Source organism: Pseudorca crassidens, chromosome 1 (genome assembly GCF_039906515.1).
Source record: "Pseudorca crassidens isolate mPseCra1 chromosome 1, mPseCra1.hap1, whole genome shotgun sequence".
Lineage (NCBI taxonomy): Eukaryota > Metazoa > Chordata > Mammalia > Artiodactyla > Delphinidae > Pseudorca > Pseudorca crassidens.
Genome location: NC_090296.1, coordinates 112,602,622 through 112,622,139, shown reverse-complemented (window position 1 = coordinate 112,622,139; position 19,518 = coordinate 112,602,622). Strand labels below are relative to the sequence as shown.

General features: G+C 37.9%; 1 protein-coding gene across 1 annotated transcript in view; it reads right to left on the bottom strand.

The window, feature by feature from the left end:
* The window catches only part of TRIP4 (thyroid hormone receptor interactor 4), a 68,361-nt gene extending 49,566 nt beyond the window's left edge, over positions 1-18,795 (bottom strand). The window contains exons 1-6 of the mRNA XM_067750217.1: positions 18,614-18,795; positions 13,737-13,906; positions 12,782-12,915; positions 5,433-5,645; positions 3,326-3,404; positions 557-686 (exon numbers count right to left, since the gene is read on the bottom strand). Of these exons, the coding sequence (XP_067606318.1) occupies positions 557-686; positions 3,326-3,404; positions 5,433-5,645; positions 12,782-12,915; positions 13,737-13,906; positions 18,614-18,714 (827 nt within the window). The 5' untranslated portion in view covers positions 18,715-18,795. The remainder of the gene's footprint in view (positions 1-556; positions 687-3,325; positions 3,405-5,432; positions 5,646-12,781; positions 12,916-13,736; positions 13,907-18,613) is intronic.
* Positions 18,796-19,518: the final 723 nt, after the last annotated feature.

Genomic DNA, 19,518 nt, shown 5'->3' with positions numbered 1-19,518 from the left:
ATTAAAAACAGAACTAACAAATCCATAAATCTGTCTCCTAAAGAGAGGTGAGTGGGCTCAATGACAAAAGTGTAGGAGTGTAAAACTCAGTTTAGGGACATTATTGAATCAGAAAACAAATTTAGTGTCAAAGGAAAAAGGGAGGATAAATCATGTCTTCCCATGAGGTGGTGTTAACACTCTCCCAGAGACAGTTTCTTATGAAGTATCCAGAGGCCCCCCAACAGTTTGCACATGGTAGGCACTCTAACATATGCTGACTGAATAAATGATGGTTTCAAGTAAAACAAGTGGGGAACTGTGTCAACCCAAATCAACTTTCCATGGGGTACACTAGTATTTGCCAAGAATCAAAAAATATTGCAGGGTAGGATCCTCTCGGTGGGAGCCTATCTTATTCAGACATGATTCAAAAACAAGCTGTAGACCTCCTCCACAGAGCATCTGGCTCTTCTTTTGTTGTAAACACTTTCATAGTCCACCCTAAGAAGGTATCAAGTGCCAAAATAATGGACTACTCTATTTCTTAGCATTTTTTATTTTAACCACATCATACCTAGTTCTGTCAAACTCTAACAGTTTGTCTTTATGCTTGATAGCTTTCTCCAGACCAGATTTAAATCGCAATTCTTGATGACGAAGAAGGTCCTTGGTAGAGATGTCCACTTTTCCAGAATTCTCTGTCCCTGAAATTCAATAAGGAAATCAAATGGTGTCAGTGAATCATACCAATTAGTTGTATCGCTGTGCAGCAAAGAACAAAATATCAGTAGATCTGGCTGTGCCCCTAATGACTGACAGCCTTCATTTCAATGGAAAACAAACAGGTACACAGGCCAGGCTTTACTTGTCAGGCATCAAGCAGCGCTTGAAACATAATACATTCTCAATAAATGTTAAGGATCCACTTCTTCCCTTATGGAAATGTGGATCACTAAGGGTAACAAACTGTTTAACAACACAATATAAAAATGCCTTATAAGAAAAACTTTATTGAGTGGGGCTAAATATCACCTTTGAACATACTTTTATATATCAAAGCTAAGAACTAAATAATAAAAGGAAAAAAGAGAAGAAATTGCACAGAGGGACAGAAATGAATAACGAGAACTTATCAGATGCTAAGGCACTTCATACGTACTATAGTACTTAATTCTCACTATAACCCTGTAAGACAGTTTATATTATGTTTATTTTACAGATAAAGAAACTGAAATTCAGAGACATTAGTAAATTTACTGAGTTCAGTAAGTCAGAAATTAAAAGGTAGAAACAAAATTTAAAGTTAGGTCTGTCTGGACTTCCCTGGTGGTGCAGTGGTTAAGAATCCGCCTGCCAATGCAGGGGACACGGGTTCGAGCCCTGGTCCAGGAAGATCCCACATGCTGCGGAGCAACTAAGTCCGTGCTCCACAACTACTATGCCTGCACTCTAGAGCCTGTGAGCCACAACTACTGAGCCCACGTGTCACAACTACTGAAGCCCGCACGCCTGGAGCCCACGCTCCGCAACAAAAGAAGCCACCACAATGAGAAGCCCATGCACTGCAACGAAGAGTAGCCCCCACTCGTCGCAACTAGAGAAAGCCCACATGCGGCAACAAACACCCAACGCAGCCAAAAATAAATAAATAAATTTAAAATAAAATAAAATAAAGTTAGGTCTGTCTAACTCTAAAGCCCACATTCATTCCTCGGCCCATGTGTTATCTTCCTTTGTGACAACATATCATAAATCTATATATCCTAGAAAAGATAGCCATAAATTATGATAGAACCAAGATCTAAAATGTGTTAGGAAAACAACTAAGCTATAATGAAGGCCGACCTTTCCCTACACCTAAAACTCTAGGCTATTTAAAGTCCTAAAAAGAAAAAAAGTCCTGTCAAATCTTTCTTTTAAAATTTAAAAAAAAAGAGGTTGATTCTTGTGTTCTGAATATAAGAAAAGCACTGAGAACTACCTTTTCTCATAATAACGACCCTAGAAAAATCCAAATGGAAAAAATATGGAGACATGTTCTACCTCATTAATAATAATAATAATAAATTACGACTATAAAAATAAAATAACATGAAATGTCAAAACCCAATAGTGATAGGTTTTGGGGTAAAATACTAATATTGTTGTAGACTAGTAAAATATTTTGGTAAAGTAATACAGCAAATACATCTTAAGTGTCAAAAATGATAATATTCTTTGACTCAGTAATCCCATTCTTAGGAATTTATCCCAAGGAAATAAATCAAAGATATAATATTAACAAAGTTGACCACTTGTGGTATTATTTATAATTCGGAAAGAGTCAAAATATCCAGTAATGAGGAAATAGATAATCAATTATAATAAATAAATTTAATGACTATTTTTAACCACTAAAAATTACAAATATGAAGAATATATGGCAACATAAACAATAATTATAAAACAGTTAAAAAAGGAAAAACGTAAAATTCTATATACACTAGGATTGCTACTTCATAATACCAACCAATCTATCTATATTTAAAAAACAACTATGAATTAAAGCAGGAACAAAATATTTGCACAAATGGAAAGTAATGAGTATATTGTTTTCCCTTTAAAAATGTCCTTAACTATTTTTGTCATGCTTTTTTTAACTATAAAAAACTTTGAAGAGTTGCAAAAAAATTAAGAGTTCCTGTATACCTTTCATTCATCTTCCCTTGTTAGTATCTTATCTCACATAACCATAGTACAATTATCAAAAGTAAGAAATTAACAATAGTACAATACCATTAACTATATTACAGACTTTATTTGGATTTCAACTTTTTTTCCACTAATATTATTTTTCTGTTTAGGGATCCGATTCAAGATCCTACAACGCAATTAGTTGTAGTGTCTCCTTAGTCTCCTCCAAACCGTTACAATTCTTCAGTCTTTCCTTGTCTTTCATGATCTAGCACATCTCCAATTCTTAAACTTTCATCCAATAATTTTAGCATCTACTGGTGGATCTTGCCTGTAGCAATTACTATCAATACTACTGTAGTGTTGACATGGTAATTTTCTGTTACCATAATTCCTTCACTTTATTAATTGGAATTCTATAAGAGCAGTTCCTTCTCTCCCATTTATTCAGTTACTTCATGACATTAATTTTATTCTTTGGGTTATAATCCAATAGTATTATCATTAGTTTTTTTGCTCAATGTTAGGTGGTTTTAATAAGAACTTAAAAAAAAATAAACGAGTAAATAAATCGCATCTTACATACCAGGATACAAGTAAGAGAAACAATCACAGATACAACAAAATGTATCCATAACTACAGTGACCCAATTAGAAGACTGCTGCCTACCTGACATGAGCTTCTTCAGCAGTTTCTGGCTCTTGTTTGAGTCACGCTGTAAAATATCCTGTTCTTCACGAGTACATACCTATAAAGTAATGAGTAAGACACATGATCCAATAGTTAAATGATAGTGTTTGCTTGATATACTTAAAAAGTAACCTCAAATTACACATTAGATATGGCAATAAAATAGACTGTCAGTGTTTTTTAATCCAGACAAGTATACCAAAAAAAAAAGTATACCCAAATGAGTTTTGCCCTAGTCTCTTTCCATTTCTCCCTTCTTTTATGAACCATACAAAAAACTGCTATCACTACAAGTGTCCCTGAATGACAGTTAAAAAAAAAAAATCTAACCTATTTTCAAAAGATAAAGATTTGCCACCACTGAGAATATTGAAAACATATACAAGACTTTTTTTTATAGCCTTCCAGTTCTAATCGTGAAATCCAAGTCTTACAAGAGAATTGCTAAGCAAGTGTCTTATTTATTTATATATTTATTTTTGGCTGCGCCATGCGGCACACAGAATCTTAGCTCCCTGACCAGGGATTGAACCCATGCCCCCTGCAATGGAAGCAGGGAGTCTTAGCCACTGGACAGCCAGGGAAGTCCCACAAGTGTCTTATTAAAAAGAGCCAGAAAAAGAAGCAGTGAAAAGTAGGCTAGCTTTTATATGTATTTTGCTTCTTTGCCTTCAAACATTACCTGCTTATAAAGTAATAAACACATTAAGCAAAGAAAAAGTTCGGTTTCTTATAAAATCACTAGAAGTGTAAGAAGGGAGGTTACTTAAAAGCAGAAGGGGTTACTTAAAAACAATTTCATATTAAGTTTATGAAACTGCAAGACCTCAAGGCCTATCTGCTTTACATTACTCTGTTTCTTGAATTCACCGAAGGATCCAAGGGACCTAACAGAAAACACTGTACTTGCTAGCAGTTGCCTGAGTGGCACACAGCAGCTGTAGGGTGTTTCTCTAGAGAAAAGCCCCATATGGGAGGACATTTGCTGCTGTTTTATGAACATTTTTGATGTTAGATACTACATTTTTCAGGTCATCCATTGTCTATCAGCTTATCATCTGAGTACATTAAAAAATTAAAGGCCCCACCAGAGAAGGGAAAACAAAGCAAAACAAAATGTATACCTTCACCAATACCAAATGCCATTGCTTCTGCCAGTCAGCTCAACTGGCAGAATAAGCCTTCCAGACAACTCACTAGGGTGTTTGTAACAGAGTCATTACAACTACACTTTTGAGGTCACTTACTCAGATAATGAGGAGCTATAAAAAGGAGGTGTTGGGCTTCCCTGGTGGTGCAGTGGTTGAGAGTCCGCCTGCCGATGCAGGGGACACGGGCTCGTGCCCCGGTCCGGGAAGATCCCACATGCCACGGAGCGGCTGGGCACGTGAGCCATGGCTGCTGAGCCTGTGTGTCCAGAGCCTGTGCTCCACAAAGGGTGAGGCCACAACAGTGAGAAAAAGAAGCTATAGACTTGAGGATTACATCACAGAGGCTCTGTAACTCTAGGAATATGAGCCACATCTGAAGACTGACAAAAATTTTTGACATTTCAGGCCCTAAAGTTTTCTTGAATTGAACTTAATCTGACACAAGACTTAGATCCCTCAACAAGGTATGTTCTCAAAACCTTCTCACAAATAGGCCTCAGTTCTAGGATATCTACTTGGGTTTTTTTTTTTTTTTTTGTACGCGGGCCTCTCACTGCTGTGGCCTCTCCCGTTGCGGAGCACAGGCTCCAGACGCGCAGGCTCAGCGGCCGTGGCTCACGGGCCCAGCCGCTCCGCAGCATGTGGGATCTTCCCAGACTGGGGCATGAACCCGTGTCCCCTGCATCAGCAGGTGGACTCTCAACCACTGCACCACCAGGGAAGCCCTCAACTTGGGTTTTTGACTAAATTTTACCGGTGGCACAACAATGTAAATCAACTATACTTCAATAAAAACAATAAAATTTAAAAATAAAAAAAGAATTTACTGGACACCTTAGGGAAGAAATTTCCTAAGAAAAAGAGAAATTACTAGGGGTGTGAATGTCCCTATGTATAAAACTGAAGAGTAGTAAAATAGGAAAGAAACAATTTACCAGAGTACCACAGAATAAGCAGGGGCCGGAACCCTCTTGTTCACAGACAATACGCCCACAGATCAGACAGTTATTGATCAGCTTGTGCTTCTGGCCCAGGCAATCACAAGTGTGGCGACCAGGGATCAGGACTGCAAGCTTGTCCTGTCCCTCTTTTGTATATAAACTGACAAACTTCGTCTTCTTCTTTAAGGAGCTGCTGTTCTCTTGTGCCTGATCGTACAAAGATATCAGAAATAACATCAAATAATTAATGACAATGAAAACAGTCAAGAGAGAAAAACCTCAGTTCTGTTCAATAATAACTTACACCCTACCCAGCAACCATGGAAGAAGGAAGTAGGAGAAATACAAATGAGTTATAATCAAGGGTCTAAGTAAAGATTATGCCCTAGAAAAACTAGCTAATATACTCTGCTTTTTCTGCTAGTAGCTGTCAGCCCTGGTGGAAGGTAAATGTAGCAATAAAAGCTGTTTATGTGACATATTTATGTATAGCTAAATTGGAGATCATAGAAAACAAAAATTCCTCTAAAAGCAGATGATATTCACAGATCTGGAAATAAGAACAATCAGTAAAGTAAGAAAAATCTATAAAAAACTGACTCAATAAGAAAAAGACAGATAACACAGTGGAAAAATGGGCAAAGGACCTAAACAGGAACTTCATAAAAGAAGATATCCAAACAGCCAACAGATACATGAAAAGGTGCTCAACTTCATCAGTCATCAAGATAATATAAAATAAAACCAGTGTAATACCATTGCACACCAACCAGAATAGCTAAATTGAAAAGACAGAAAATACAGAGCGTTGGCAAGGATATAGAACAATTAGAACTCTCACACACCGTTCGTGGGAGTGTAAACTGGTATCTACTAAAGCTGAGCATATGTATATCCTGTGACCCAGCAATTCACCTCTTGGACATATACTCAAAAAAAATGGGTAAATATGTTCAACAAAAGACATATACAAGAACATTCACTGCAGCATTAGAATTGGAAAACTACCCAAATGTTCAACAGTAGATTGAATATTCACTTAACAGAATCCTATATAGCAATGAGATAAACCATGTGACACAAAAGAGTATATACTATTTAACTCCATTTATACAAAGTTCATAAGCAGGCAAAATTAATCTATGATGTTCAAAGTCAAAATGGTGTTTTCCCTTGGGAGGGTTGTCATTGTGGGGCACATGGGAGTTTTTTAGAGGAATGGTAATGTTTTATTTCTGGCTATACAGGTATGGTCAGTTTGTGAAAATTCATTTATTCACTTCTGTATGTATGTTATAAAATAAAAACTTTAAAAAGAGAACTATATCAGCCTCTGCCTTAGTCCATTCTGGCTGCTGTAACAAAATATCACAGACTAGGTAGCTTATAAACAACAGAAACTTATTTCTTATAGCTCTGGAGGCTGAAGTCCAGGTTCAGGGTGCAAGCATGGTTGGGCAAGGGCCCTCTTCCAGGTCACAGAAATTACTTCTTTGTTGTATGTGGCAAAAGGGGTTAGGGACTGTGAGGTCTCTTTTATAAGAGCACTAACCCCATTCATGAGGACTCCACCCCCATGACATAAGAACCTCCCAAAGGCCCCACTTCCTAATTCACACTGGGCATTAGCATTTTAAGGTATGAATTCTCAGTGGTACACAAACATTCAGACCACAGCAGCTTTTGACACTTAAGGTGCATAGATGCCTCTCCTCTGGTGTAGTCCTACTTTCCCTTTAAATTGAGAGTTTCTCAATCATTTCCAGAGACTGAAGTTTCAAAGAAAAATCTCAGGAGTCCTAGTGGATAGGAGAGTTATAACAATGAAGTTAACAATTCTTTGGTTACTATAAAGAGAGGTAACACGCCCTAATGTCCAAAGCCAAAACTTGAGATATACAGACAGTATCAAATAAGTCAACGGAGGTAAATGTTAAAATCTAAGACAAGTGCTAAGGATGTTATCTAATTCTAGCAGGTAGCCATTTTTCAAACTGGTCAATTATACCTTTGCTCTCAAGGATGTTTGTGAGGGGAAGACTAAAATCTCTAAGCAGAAACTTCTATCTCACTCCCTTTAAAGTATCCAGTTACATTAAAATAACACATTTGAGGGATTGAGGGCTGTGCTTTGATTAGGTCTTTTATCCATAACAGGCAGCATGTATTTATTGAGAAGGAGGAAAGACAGAGTAATAGAGGAGAGAAGGGGAGAACAGGGCAAGCCAGAAAATTCATAACATATCACTCCTCTGCCTAAAACCATTCAGAGGGGTGGGGAGGAGGGGTTAAATAATTAAAAAACAAAATACGAAAAACAAAACCACTCACTGTCTTCCCATTGTGCTTAAAATTTAATCCAAGCTACTTATAATGACCTATAAAGCCTTACATATGGCCCTCAGGTGCTCTCTAGCCTCACCTACACATCATTCTTCCCCTGTCCACTATGCTCCAGCCACACAGGGCTTTTGATACTTCTGAGAACACTTTTCTCCACCTTCCCTTTGCACTTGTTATTCCCTCTTTCTGCATTGTTCCCAGCCCATCTCTTTACATACCGGTTCCTTTGCAGTGTTCAGGTCTTAGCTGTAATTTCACTCCCTCAGAAAGGCTTTCCCTGAATACCCTACCTACATTAGCTCCCACCCTTCCAATAACTGCCTATCACACTGCCCTTTTAATTTCTTTCATGTTAGTTTTCACAATATATAATTACTTTAAAAAATTTTCTTTGACTATCTTTTCTACCTCTCCTCTGAACCACTAAAATGTAAACTTTAGGAGGGCAAGAAACCTTAATGAGTCTTGTTTATTGCTATATCTCAAATGCCTAAATCAGTTCTTGACACACAACAGACACACAATAAAAACTTCTGAATAACCAAATGAATTGCCTGAGAAAATTGAAGACAGATTTAAGATTTACTTACATGTCCAAAAATGGAACTGGACATACAGTTTGACCATCATTTTTCATGGCTCCAGATCTTCAAATTCACCTACTTGCTAATATTTATTTGTAACCCCCAAATCAATACTCCAGGTGCTTTCACAGGCATTCATGGACACACACAGAATGGCAAAACATTTGAGTCACCAAATGCACACATTTCCAGCTAAGTTTGAGCAATGCAGTGATCTGCCTTCTTGCTTCAGCTCTCATACTGTAAACAAGTATCCTAAGTCTATTTAGTGCCATTTCTTTGCATTTCTGTGCTTTTTGTTGGTAATCTCACCATTTAATATGGCCCCCATGCATAATAGGAAGTGCTATCTAATGTTCCTAAGCACAAGAGGCTGTACCTTATATGGAAAATAGGTATATTACATGAAAGGATGCCCAACATCGTTAATTATCAGAGAAATGTAAATTAAAACCACAATGAGATATCACCTCACACCTCTCAGAATGGCTATCATGAAAAAGACCACAAATTACAAATGTTGGTGAAAATGTGGAAAAAAGGGAACCCTCATACACTGCTGGTGGGAGTGTTAACTTGGTATCATCACTGTGGAAAACAGTATGGAGGGGCTTCCCTGGTGGTGCAGTGGTTAAGAATCCACCTGCCAATGCAGGGGGCATGGGTTCGAGCCCTGGTCCAGGAAGATCCCACATGCCGCGGAGCAAGTAAGCCTGTGCACTACAACTACTGAGCCTGTGCTGTAGAGCCTGCGAGCCACAACTACTGAGCCTGCAAGCCACAACTACTAAAGCCCGCGTGCCTAGAGCCCATGCTCTGCAATGACAAGCCACCGCAATGAGAAGCCTGTGCACTGCAACGAAGAGTAGCCCCAGGTCACCACAACTAGAGAAGGCCTGCACACAGCAACAAAGACTCAACACAGCCAAAAATAAATAAAATAAAATAAATAAATTAAAAAAGAAAACAGTATGAAGGTTTCTCAAAAAACTAAAAGTAGAACTACCATATGACCCAGCAATTCCACTCCTGGGTATATATCCAAAAAAAAATGAAAACACTAACTTGAAAAGATACATATACCCAATGTTCATATCAACATTATTTACAATTGCCAAGATATGGAAGCAACCTAAGTGTCCATCAACAGATAAATGGATAAAGATGTGGTATATATACACAATGGAATACTATTCAGTCATAAAAAGAATGAAAAATTGCTATTTGCAACAACATGGATGGACTTGAAGGGTATTATGCTAAGTGAAATAAGTCAGACAGAGAAAAACAAATACTGTATGATATCACTTATATGTGAAATCTAAAAAATGAACCAGTGGATATAACAAAATAGAAACAGACTCACAGATATATAGAGAATAAAAGATAGGGGTAGGGGATTAAGAGGTACAAACTATTATGTATAAAATAAATAAGTTACAGGGATACATTGTACAACACAGGGAATAGAGTCAATATTTTATAATAACTATATGTGGAATGTAAACTTTAAAAATTGTGAATCACCAGGAATTCCCAGTCCAATGGTCAGGACTCCGTACTTCCACTGCAGGGGGCATGAGTTCAATCCCTGGTGGGGGAATTAAGATCCTGCAAGCCCCCCCAAAATAAATAAAAATAAAAAAATAAAATAAAAATTGTGAATCACTATGTTGTACACCTATAACATATAATATTGTACATCAACTATAATTCAATAAAAATAATAATAATAAAAATTAATAAATAATAATAATAAAAAAGAAAGGTATATTAGATAAGCTTTCTTCAGGCATGAGTTACAGTGCTATTGACTTTGACTTCAATGTTGATGATCAACAATATATATTAAATAAAGTGTCTTTAAACAGAAACACACATAAAATAAGGTTATGTTTTGATTGGCTGATGGAAATGTGATCAGAGGCTCCCACAAACCTAACCCTGTATTTCCCCTAGAAACAATGTTCTGTATACACCACGGCTTTAAAAAGAAATGAGCGGGCTTCCCTAGTGGCGCAGTGGTTAAGAATCCACCTGCCACTGCAGGGGACACGGGTTCAAGCCCTGGTCTGGGAAGATCCCACATGCTGCGGAGCAACTAAGCCCGTGCGCCACAACTGCTGAGCCTGTGCTCTAGAGTCCGCAAGCCACAACTACTGAAGCCCGTGCACCTAGAGCCTGTGCTCTACAGCAAGGGAAGCCACTGCAATGAGAAGTTCGTGCACCGCAGTGAAGAGTAGCCCCTGCTCCCCGCAACTAAAGAAAGCCCACGCACAGCAACGAAGACCCAACGCAGCCAAAGATAAATAAATTAATTAAATAAATTTATTAAAAAAAAAAAAGAAATGAGCTGCGTGATATCCCACCAAATGAGGGAATAATAATTTATTTAATCTGTCTCTTACTGCTAAAAAATCAGGTCAGTTCATATTTTCAATATTATAAATAACATTATACAGAACATACATTTTTTGTGTGCATTTCTGATTACTTTGTTAGATATTTAAGTCATATTAATAAGTCAGAAGTATATGAACATTTCCACAGTTCTTGATACATGCTGCCAAACTGCCCCCAGAAAGCTTAAACCAATTTACATTGCCACCAGTAGTGTATAGGAGGTTCCTGTTTTAATACAACTTCATCATCACTGTATCTGTTTTTAAAATCTTTGAGGGACTTCCCTGGCAGTCCAGTGGTTAAAACTCCAAGCTTCCACTGCAGGGGGCGCAGGTTCAATCCCTGGTCCAGGAACTAAAACCCCGCATGCTGCATGGCATGGCCAAAAAAATTTTTAAAAATAAAATCTTTGACAATTTGATATGCCATATCTCAGGGATTTAATGTGTATTAATTTGATTACTAGTAAAGTGACCAACCAACCTTGTTTGCCCAGGACTTAGGGGAAATCTCAGAATCCAGGACTTTTCCGTGCTAAAACCAGGAGAGTTCAGGCAATTAGGGTGACAAACTGGACTCCTTAAGTACTAGTAAGGATAAACATTTTTAATGTTTATTGGTCATTTGTGTTTTTTCTTTTGCTTGTGATAGTCTTTGCTCATTTTATTCCAATTAATAAAAGGCTTAAGACTATTTTTTTTAAGTTCACATTATTTTAGAAACCCTTTTCCATGTTTTATTGCAATGATCATCACTCAGAACTTTTTGATCACTACTCTTCCATCTTAGCATAATTAACTATTCCCTTCTGCTGGGAAATTTAGCTTGTCAAATTGCCCTGAATAAAAATATTTCTGCTTACCTCACAGAGCTATTTTTAGAGTCAAGAGAGAATATGAAAGAGCTCTAAATGCTAAATAATGATGATGATGATGGGTAGTGAATGGCCTAAAATAGGAACGCTCTTAAAACAGCTAGAATTGTGCATTCTTTTAGTACAAAGCCACAAAAAATGTTGAAATTGAAGTCCTGGTGTATTTTATTAAATATTTTCTATCACGTCTATCTATCTATCTATAATCTCTAAGCGAAGAAGTCCTTTTTTTAAAAAATAAATTTATTTATTTTATTTATTTATTTTTGGCTGCAGTGGATCTTTGTTGCTGCACGCGGGCTTTCTCTAGTTGCAGTGAGTGGGGGCTACTCTTTGTTGTGGTGCGAGGGCTTCTCATTGCGGTGGCTTCTCTTGTTGTGGAACACAGGCTTTAGGCACGTGGGCTTCAGTAGCTGTGGCACACGGGCTCAGTAGTCGTGGCTCGCAGGCTCTAGAGTGCAGACTCAGTAGTTCTGGCGCACGGGCTTAGTCGCTCTGAGGCATGTGGGATCTTCCTGGACCAGGGCTCTAACCCGTGTTCCCTGCATTAGCAGGTGGATTCTTTTTTTTTTTTTTCTTTTAGAAGATGTAGGGGGTAGGAGTTTATTAATTAATTTATTTATTTTTGCTGTGTTGGGTCTTCGTTTATGTGCGAGGGCTTTCTCTAGTTGTGGCAAGCAGGGGCCACCCTTCATCGCAGTGCGCAGGCCACTCACTATTGCGGCCTCTCTTGTTGCGGAGCACAGGCTCCAGACGCGCAGGCTCAGTAGTTGTGGCTCACGGGCCTAGCTGCTCCACGGCATGTGGGATCCTCCCAGACCAGGGCTTGAACCCGTGTCCCCTGCATTAGCAGGCAGATTCTCAACCACTGAGCCACCAGGGAAGCCCCAGCAGGTGGATTCTTAACCACTGTGCCACCAGGGAAGCCCGAAGATGTCCTTTTAATACTTATTTAATCAGGTTGTCAAAAATTATCTACCATATAGAAAGTAATATGTGATCATTATCACTCTCTAAAATTCACGCATTTGTTGAAAAGTTGCCATTCTAGACCAATTTATACCCTTCGCTCTCTGAAATGTATCAGTTGTTTGCTCTTCTCCATATAGCCAGAAAAGCCTCATTTTCTAAGCACTCACCTTGGCCAAATCAAAAGGTGTTTTGACCTCTATGGTTGTATCAGGTTCAGTAAATGCAGGAACTTCCTGTCTGTTTCTCCCTTTCCGCCTACTCCTCTTTAGCTGGTCTCCTGACCTCTGCCCATCTAAAATTTCTTTAAAGAAGAAGAAGATAATAAATAAATAAATATATATATATGTACATAGATTGGAAATAGTAGGATTCATTGGTGAATTAATAGCTAATAAAGAGAAGGCAATGCTTAATACTTAGAGTCAATATAAGAAGTCAGGCAGGTTTTTAATTATCTTTTCCTCTCAAATCAGAATTAAATTTAAACCATCATTTTCAAGATTGTAGTCAATAATAAAGACTACTGGCTAAAATTAAGACGTTAAATTAAAGGGAATTCCCTGGCAGTCCAGTGGTTAGGACTCCACGTTTTCACTGCCAAGGGCCTGGATTCAATTCCTGGTTCAGGAACCAAGATCCCGCAAGCCGTGCGGCATACCCAGAAAAAAAAAAAAGTTAAATTAAAATCTGGTATTTTAGACTGTATAATAATAATGACTTATTTAGTTTGGTGCTCATCTTTTGTACTGTTTAACTTAATAGTTACTTCTAAACGCTATTCATACTAAAACTGGTCAACATTTACTTACATTCATGTACACACATAACTAAAGTTTTTCTTTAATCTATGTATAAATTTTTCAAGTTATTCTGAAGCCACATTTGTATCTATAAACAAGTATTTTTGTGATATTTTCTAAGTTGAAAAAGTCTGAACTAAAACAATACTCATTACAGATCAAGTAGAACTGAACTAAAAACATGTATACATATGATTCTGCTTAAGTTAGTTGTGAGGAAATATGGGTGACAGAACATACCAGGTCCTATAAACCAGCTAATTTATCAATATTTCAACCTTTACTTTAATTTACTTAAGTTAATTACATTAACTTAACTTACCATCTTTTTTGAAGGACTGCTGCAGAGCATCAGAAATCAGCTCCTGATCATTCTTTTGCCATTTAGTTACAAGCTCTTCTATGAATTGACCTTTTCTGCCCTCATTTCCCTGAAGAAGGTCAGTAACATATTCTCGTAACTCTTCAGCACTCTCAATTGACAAAACATACCTCAAGAAGCAAAGAAATAAGTTGTTAAAACAGGGCTAGCTTATACTATGTTTTTCAATAATCGTAACAGAGATCAAGGTAGTAAAAAACATTCATTAATCCATTACACTGTTTATTTTGAGCCAAGTTCTAGGTTAGATGCTAGGGATATAAATTTGATTAGAACAAAGACTCTGACCTCAAGTAGTTCATAATATAACCTTCATGTAATCTTGTATTTCTAGAATCAAATCAGTGTTTTGAAGATAGGTTTGTGGAGCTGTCCTTAACATAGGAATACTTTCTAACCCAAATGGGAAAAGAATGAAAAAGAACAGATAGGGCTTTCCTGGTGGTGCAGTGGTTGAGGGTCCGCCTGCCGGTGCAGGGGACACGGGTTCGTGCCCCAGTCGGGGAAGATCCCACATGCCGCGGAGCGGCTGGGCCCGTGAGCCATGGCTGCTGAGCCTGCGCGTCCGGAGCCTGTGCTCCGCAACGGGAGAGGCCACAACAGTGAGAGGCCTGCATACCGCAAAAAAAAAAAAAAAAAAAAAAGAATAGATACATGTACGTGTATAACTGAATCACTTTGCTGTACACCTGAAACTAACACAACATTGTTAATCAACTACACTCCAATATAAAATAAAATTTTTTTAAAAATTTACAGTGTACTAAATAAGTGTTTGTTTTACTATTTTTTAAATTTATTCTGACAGCAGGAGAGTTTTTAATATTTTGACACACATTTTTGAAGGTCATGGAATAATCAAAAATTTCCCCATTTTTTTATTAAGACCATTTTATTAAGATTTTTAAATTGTAGATTGCATGGTCATTTTTACAGTTCCATACTACTGTGCAAAGCAAAGACTACTTATGTCTTGATTGAGGGATGGTTACAAGGCTATATATACTTGTCAAAACTCATCAAATTTTACATTTAAAACAAGTGACTTGAATAAAAATTACATCTCAAAAATAACTGTTATAAAAAAAAAAGAATACTTTCGATAACCACACATCTGCAGTCATTATATTTTCCTAGGAACAATACAAATTACTTCATCTTTATACTGCAAAACCTAAAATTTCTTTTTTGCTAAAAATATGAATATATACTATAAGCTAACCAGTTACTAATTTAACATTCTTAAAAATTATAAATCAAGATTAGCATCACATCAGAATGAGCAGATCTATTTTAAGAAAATGGTATGAAGCGTTCCTAAAAGTGAAATGGGGTGGGAGTACAAGTCAGTACAACTTTTCTATAAATCAATCAGCCAATATATTTAAAGTGCCTTAAAAAGAATCCAATAATTCCATTTACAGAACTCTCTAAGAAATAAGAGACACAGAAAAGTTTATGCAAAAAAATTAACTACATCATTATTTGAGTTAGTGAAAAACTGGAAACTATTTTAAACATTCATCAATGAAAGGGGCAAATGAATTCAAGTTTTTGGACTTTACAAAATATAATATGCGACCACAAAAAGTAAAATTTTTGAATAATTATTATTTTTAAAAAATCACTGACTTGTTTATTTTACTTTATTATTATTATTATTTTTGGCCATACCATGCAGCTGTGGGATCTTAGTTCCCCAATCAGGGATTGAACCCGCACCCTTGGCAGTGAAAGCACGGAGTCCTAACCAATGGACTGCCAGGGAATTCAGCAATTCAGTAATTTCTCAGTAATTATTATTACTTGAGAAAACACTCTCATATAAAGTGAAATAGTAGGACACACTGTACAGCATATGATCCCAATTGCTATAAAAGGAATGTATATATCCATACACTTATGTGGTTGAGAATCTGCCTGCCAATGCAGGGGACACGGGTTTGAGCCCTGGTCTGGGAAAATCCCACATGCCGCGGAGCAACTAGGCCCATGAGCCACAACTACTGAGCCTGCGCATCTGGAGCTTGGGCTCTGCAACAAGGGAGGCCGCGACAGTGAGAGGCCCGCGCACCGCGATGAAGAGTGGCCCCCACTCACTGCAACTAGAGAAAGCCCACGTACAGAAACGAAGACCCAACACAGCCAAAAATAAACAAATAAATAAAATTTAAAAACATTAAAAAAAAGATTAATTGGCATCAAGAACTCACAGAGCTGCAAGGAACCTCAAGGATCATTTAACTCTGGAGTGTTCAAACCACTAGGGAATTATTTAAAGAGTTTCAGAAACAATTGAATAAATATCATTTAACTATTTAAAAAAGTATAATAAATAACAACATATATTCAAATGTGTTATATACCAAATCTTAACAAAATAGATTCATCCAAAACATGAACTAATGCAGATTGTGGAACAAAGTTTATTTTGCTAACTCTGTGCATAGACCTTAAGGTCTCATAAATGTATCACTGATTAGGAAGGTAGCAGCTCTGTGCTGTCTTTTTAAAAAATTCAGGCTGCTCATGTCAAATTGTTCTAGCTAGCACACTAGTATAGTACACCTGGGTAATTCTCAATGAATATCAGGCAAGGCAAGGCACAGCAAATTTACACAGCCAACGCTTTCATTGTGCCATCATAGCCTGTTGTGCAATAACTAGTGAAAACCTAATAAGTGTTTCCAATAGCGTTATATTATAGGTAGCTTTAGGGCTTATTTTAAGTTTTGAATAATTCTTGTCTAACTTATATTTATAAATATTTTTAAATGCAAGCAGGTGTACAGCCGTACTTATTGCTTCAACTTTAAAACAGAAATTTCTGATCACTCCTCTTTTAAGGGTGTGGATAAGTTTAACTGAGGAAAATCTAAGACTGCACAATGAGCTATTAAACCACAATCTATGAGCCTTAGGAATTTTCCTAATACTGTGTAAGCAACAAAATACAACTGGATTCTGAGACTGAGAAGATTGCAACTATTCATACTCCATTGTTGATTCATCAAAAAGAGACCTCAATCTTTTTTTTTTTTAAACTGATGGACTTTTTTCTGTTTGGTATATTACAAAGCTTCATTATTTCATTTGACAGCATTCCACTGCTTTAAAAAAATGCCTGAAAACTACTTAACCTGATCTTGCCTTCAAACAAGGGTAAAGCCATGCCATACAATTTGGCTGGGTTTTTTTTAAAAATATTTTTTGTCAATTTTTCAAAATTGATGTATAAGGCTTCCCTGGTGGCGCAGTGGTTGGGAGTCCGCCTGCCGATGCAGGGGACGCGGGTTCGTGCCGCGGTCCGGGAGGATGGCTGGGCCCGTGAGCCATGGCCGCAGGGCCTGTGCTCAGCGGCGGGAGAGGCCGCAGCGGTGAGGCCCGCGTACCACAAAAAAAAAAAAAAAAAAAAGCAAGTGCTTAAAATTGATGTATAGTTGATTTACAATATTGTGTTAGTTTCAGGTGTACAGCAAAGTGATTCAGTTACATTTTTTTCCAGATTCTTTTCCACTGTAGGTTATTACAAGATATTTAACGTAGTTCCCTGTGCTATACAGTAAATCTTTGCTGTTTAACTATTTTATATATAGTAGTGTGTATCTGTAAACTTCATACTCCTAATTTATCCCCCTCCCTTTCCCCTTTGGTACCCATAAGTTTGTTTCTATGTCTGTGAGTCTGTTTCTGTTTTGTAAATAAAATCATTTGTATTATTTTTTAGATTCCACATATAAGTGATAGCATATAATATTTGCTTAACTGAGTTATTTTTGAGTCTATTCCAGTGTTCAAAATAATCCTTTAAAATTGGCTCTCTTAACTCTCTCCTTGTCAACAAGTCTATTTTCTCCCCAAATCAGAAATTCACCTTACTTCCTACAAAAGCCCTAGAACTGCAATTTAGGTTTCAGCAACAATGAACAAGGAACCAAATCAAGAAACACTTCCAGGTTCTTTAAGTCCAATTTTTGTAGAAGTTTTTCCCTCCTCCTGAACTCTGCACTGCCACCTACCCACCTTTTAGTTCTCAAGTTAAATTCATCCCTTGCAGTTAACCTTACGAGTTTCTCATATCTTATAGTTCTTTTTCCTATGCTCCTCGATACACTGCACTTCCCCCACCTCCTCACTCATCAACCGTCTTTTTGTCCTGGCATGCAGTATCGCCAAAAAAAAAAAAAAAGTTAAATCAGTTGAAAGCAGATATTAAATCATGTCACCATTTCCACTTCATTACAATCATAACGCGTTATAAAAGATAATCTCTGCTAATTTTTCATTTTACACATGAGGAAACTAAGGTACAAAGATGGAAAATTAAGTTGCCTAAGGCTCCAAAACTGGTGAATGACCACAGAAAATAGAACCGGGACTCCCGAGTCAGGAGCTATTTTTTACACAGTACCACGCTACCCCCATTTAAATTTCAGGTCCTATTTGACACAACCCGGATCGGGCAAACTAAAATGTTCAGAGTAAGGAATTTCTGGAAAGACAATTTGGCTTGCCCCTTCTCTCCAAAATCTATAAGGAAACTGGTTCCTGGGACAGACTTACAGGTCTAATTATCAGGGATTTGGCGTTTTCCTGGGGAAAAAAAGGCCCCACCAGACGATTGTGGAGCATGACACCCTATTCCAGAAGCTAAACTAGAAAGCCGAAGGTCAAAATTCGGCACTCATAGATACACCGCAGCCCTTTTATCACATTTCTTCACTCTCATCAACTTTTTAGCCCCCTCCGTTTCCCCGTTTGCTCAGCCAGTGCACATCCCAGAGCTCCTTCCCGCCTCTGACCCGAACCGGTCTTACTGTATTATCTCCTCACTGACATCCAGCCCGAAAGTCTTCCGCAACTGCTGAGTGCACCAGCCCACCAGCTGCTCCTGGGACAACGCCCCAGTCACCGCCATTTTCCCCAGCCGGAACCAGCTGGGGTGCAAAAGCTCGGTGTCCTGCGCCGGACTAGTCCCCTGCGCAACACCGACGTCGCTCGCGCAGGTTCCGTCAGCCTGCACTGCCCCGCTTGGTAGCACCGCCCACAGCACAGATCCCTCCCACCTGTGCCTCCTCCTGTTTCTGCCCGCTTCCTGATGTTGTCACTTGTACCAGAGCTCCATCTGCGAGTGGTTCCTCCGCGTAGTTAAATGTAGGACTCGAGAATTGGGAAATCTGCTAAGACAATACAAATACCTCTAAAAACTACAGTTTAGGAAAAAACAAAACAATACCCCGTAACCTGAGGGTCCAGTTTTTAAACTGTTCCGGTTTTATGTAAAATATTTAAAACAGCACTTGAAGGCTAGAGTAAACGCTGTAAGGGTTTGCTCCGGTGGTAGTGGTTTTATTAATACCCTTTGTAGTCTAATACCTGATTCACGCTCCTAAAACCTCTTTTTGCTTTTTTGAGCCAGGTCCTTTCCAGGAGGGCCAAGACAACTCTGCAAGCTCGAGGGAGAAAAAAAAAAAAAAACTTTAATAAAAACAGGTGATGTGATTTGGCTTTGAAGACCTTCCATATAAATTCTCTGTGTTGATTTTTAAGAAATTAAAGGTACTTCAACTCAAGATGATGAGACTTAAGGGTCTTTTGCTACTTCTCTACTCCATTGGGACAACGGACTGGGGAAAATTTAGCCAGATTTTTCTGGAGAGCATAACATAACGTCTTCTGATATATTTCATGGATCAGTTTGACTGGCTTTGTGTTACATGGA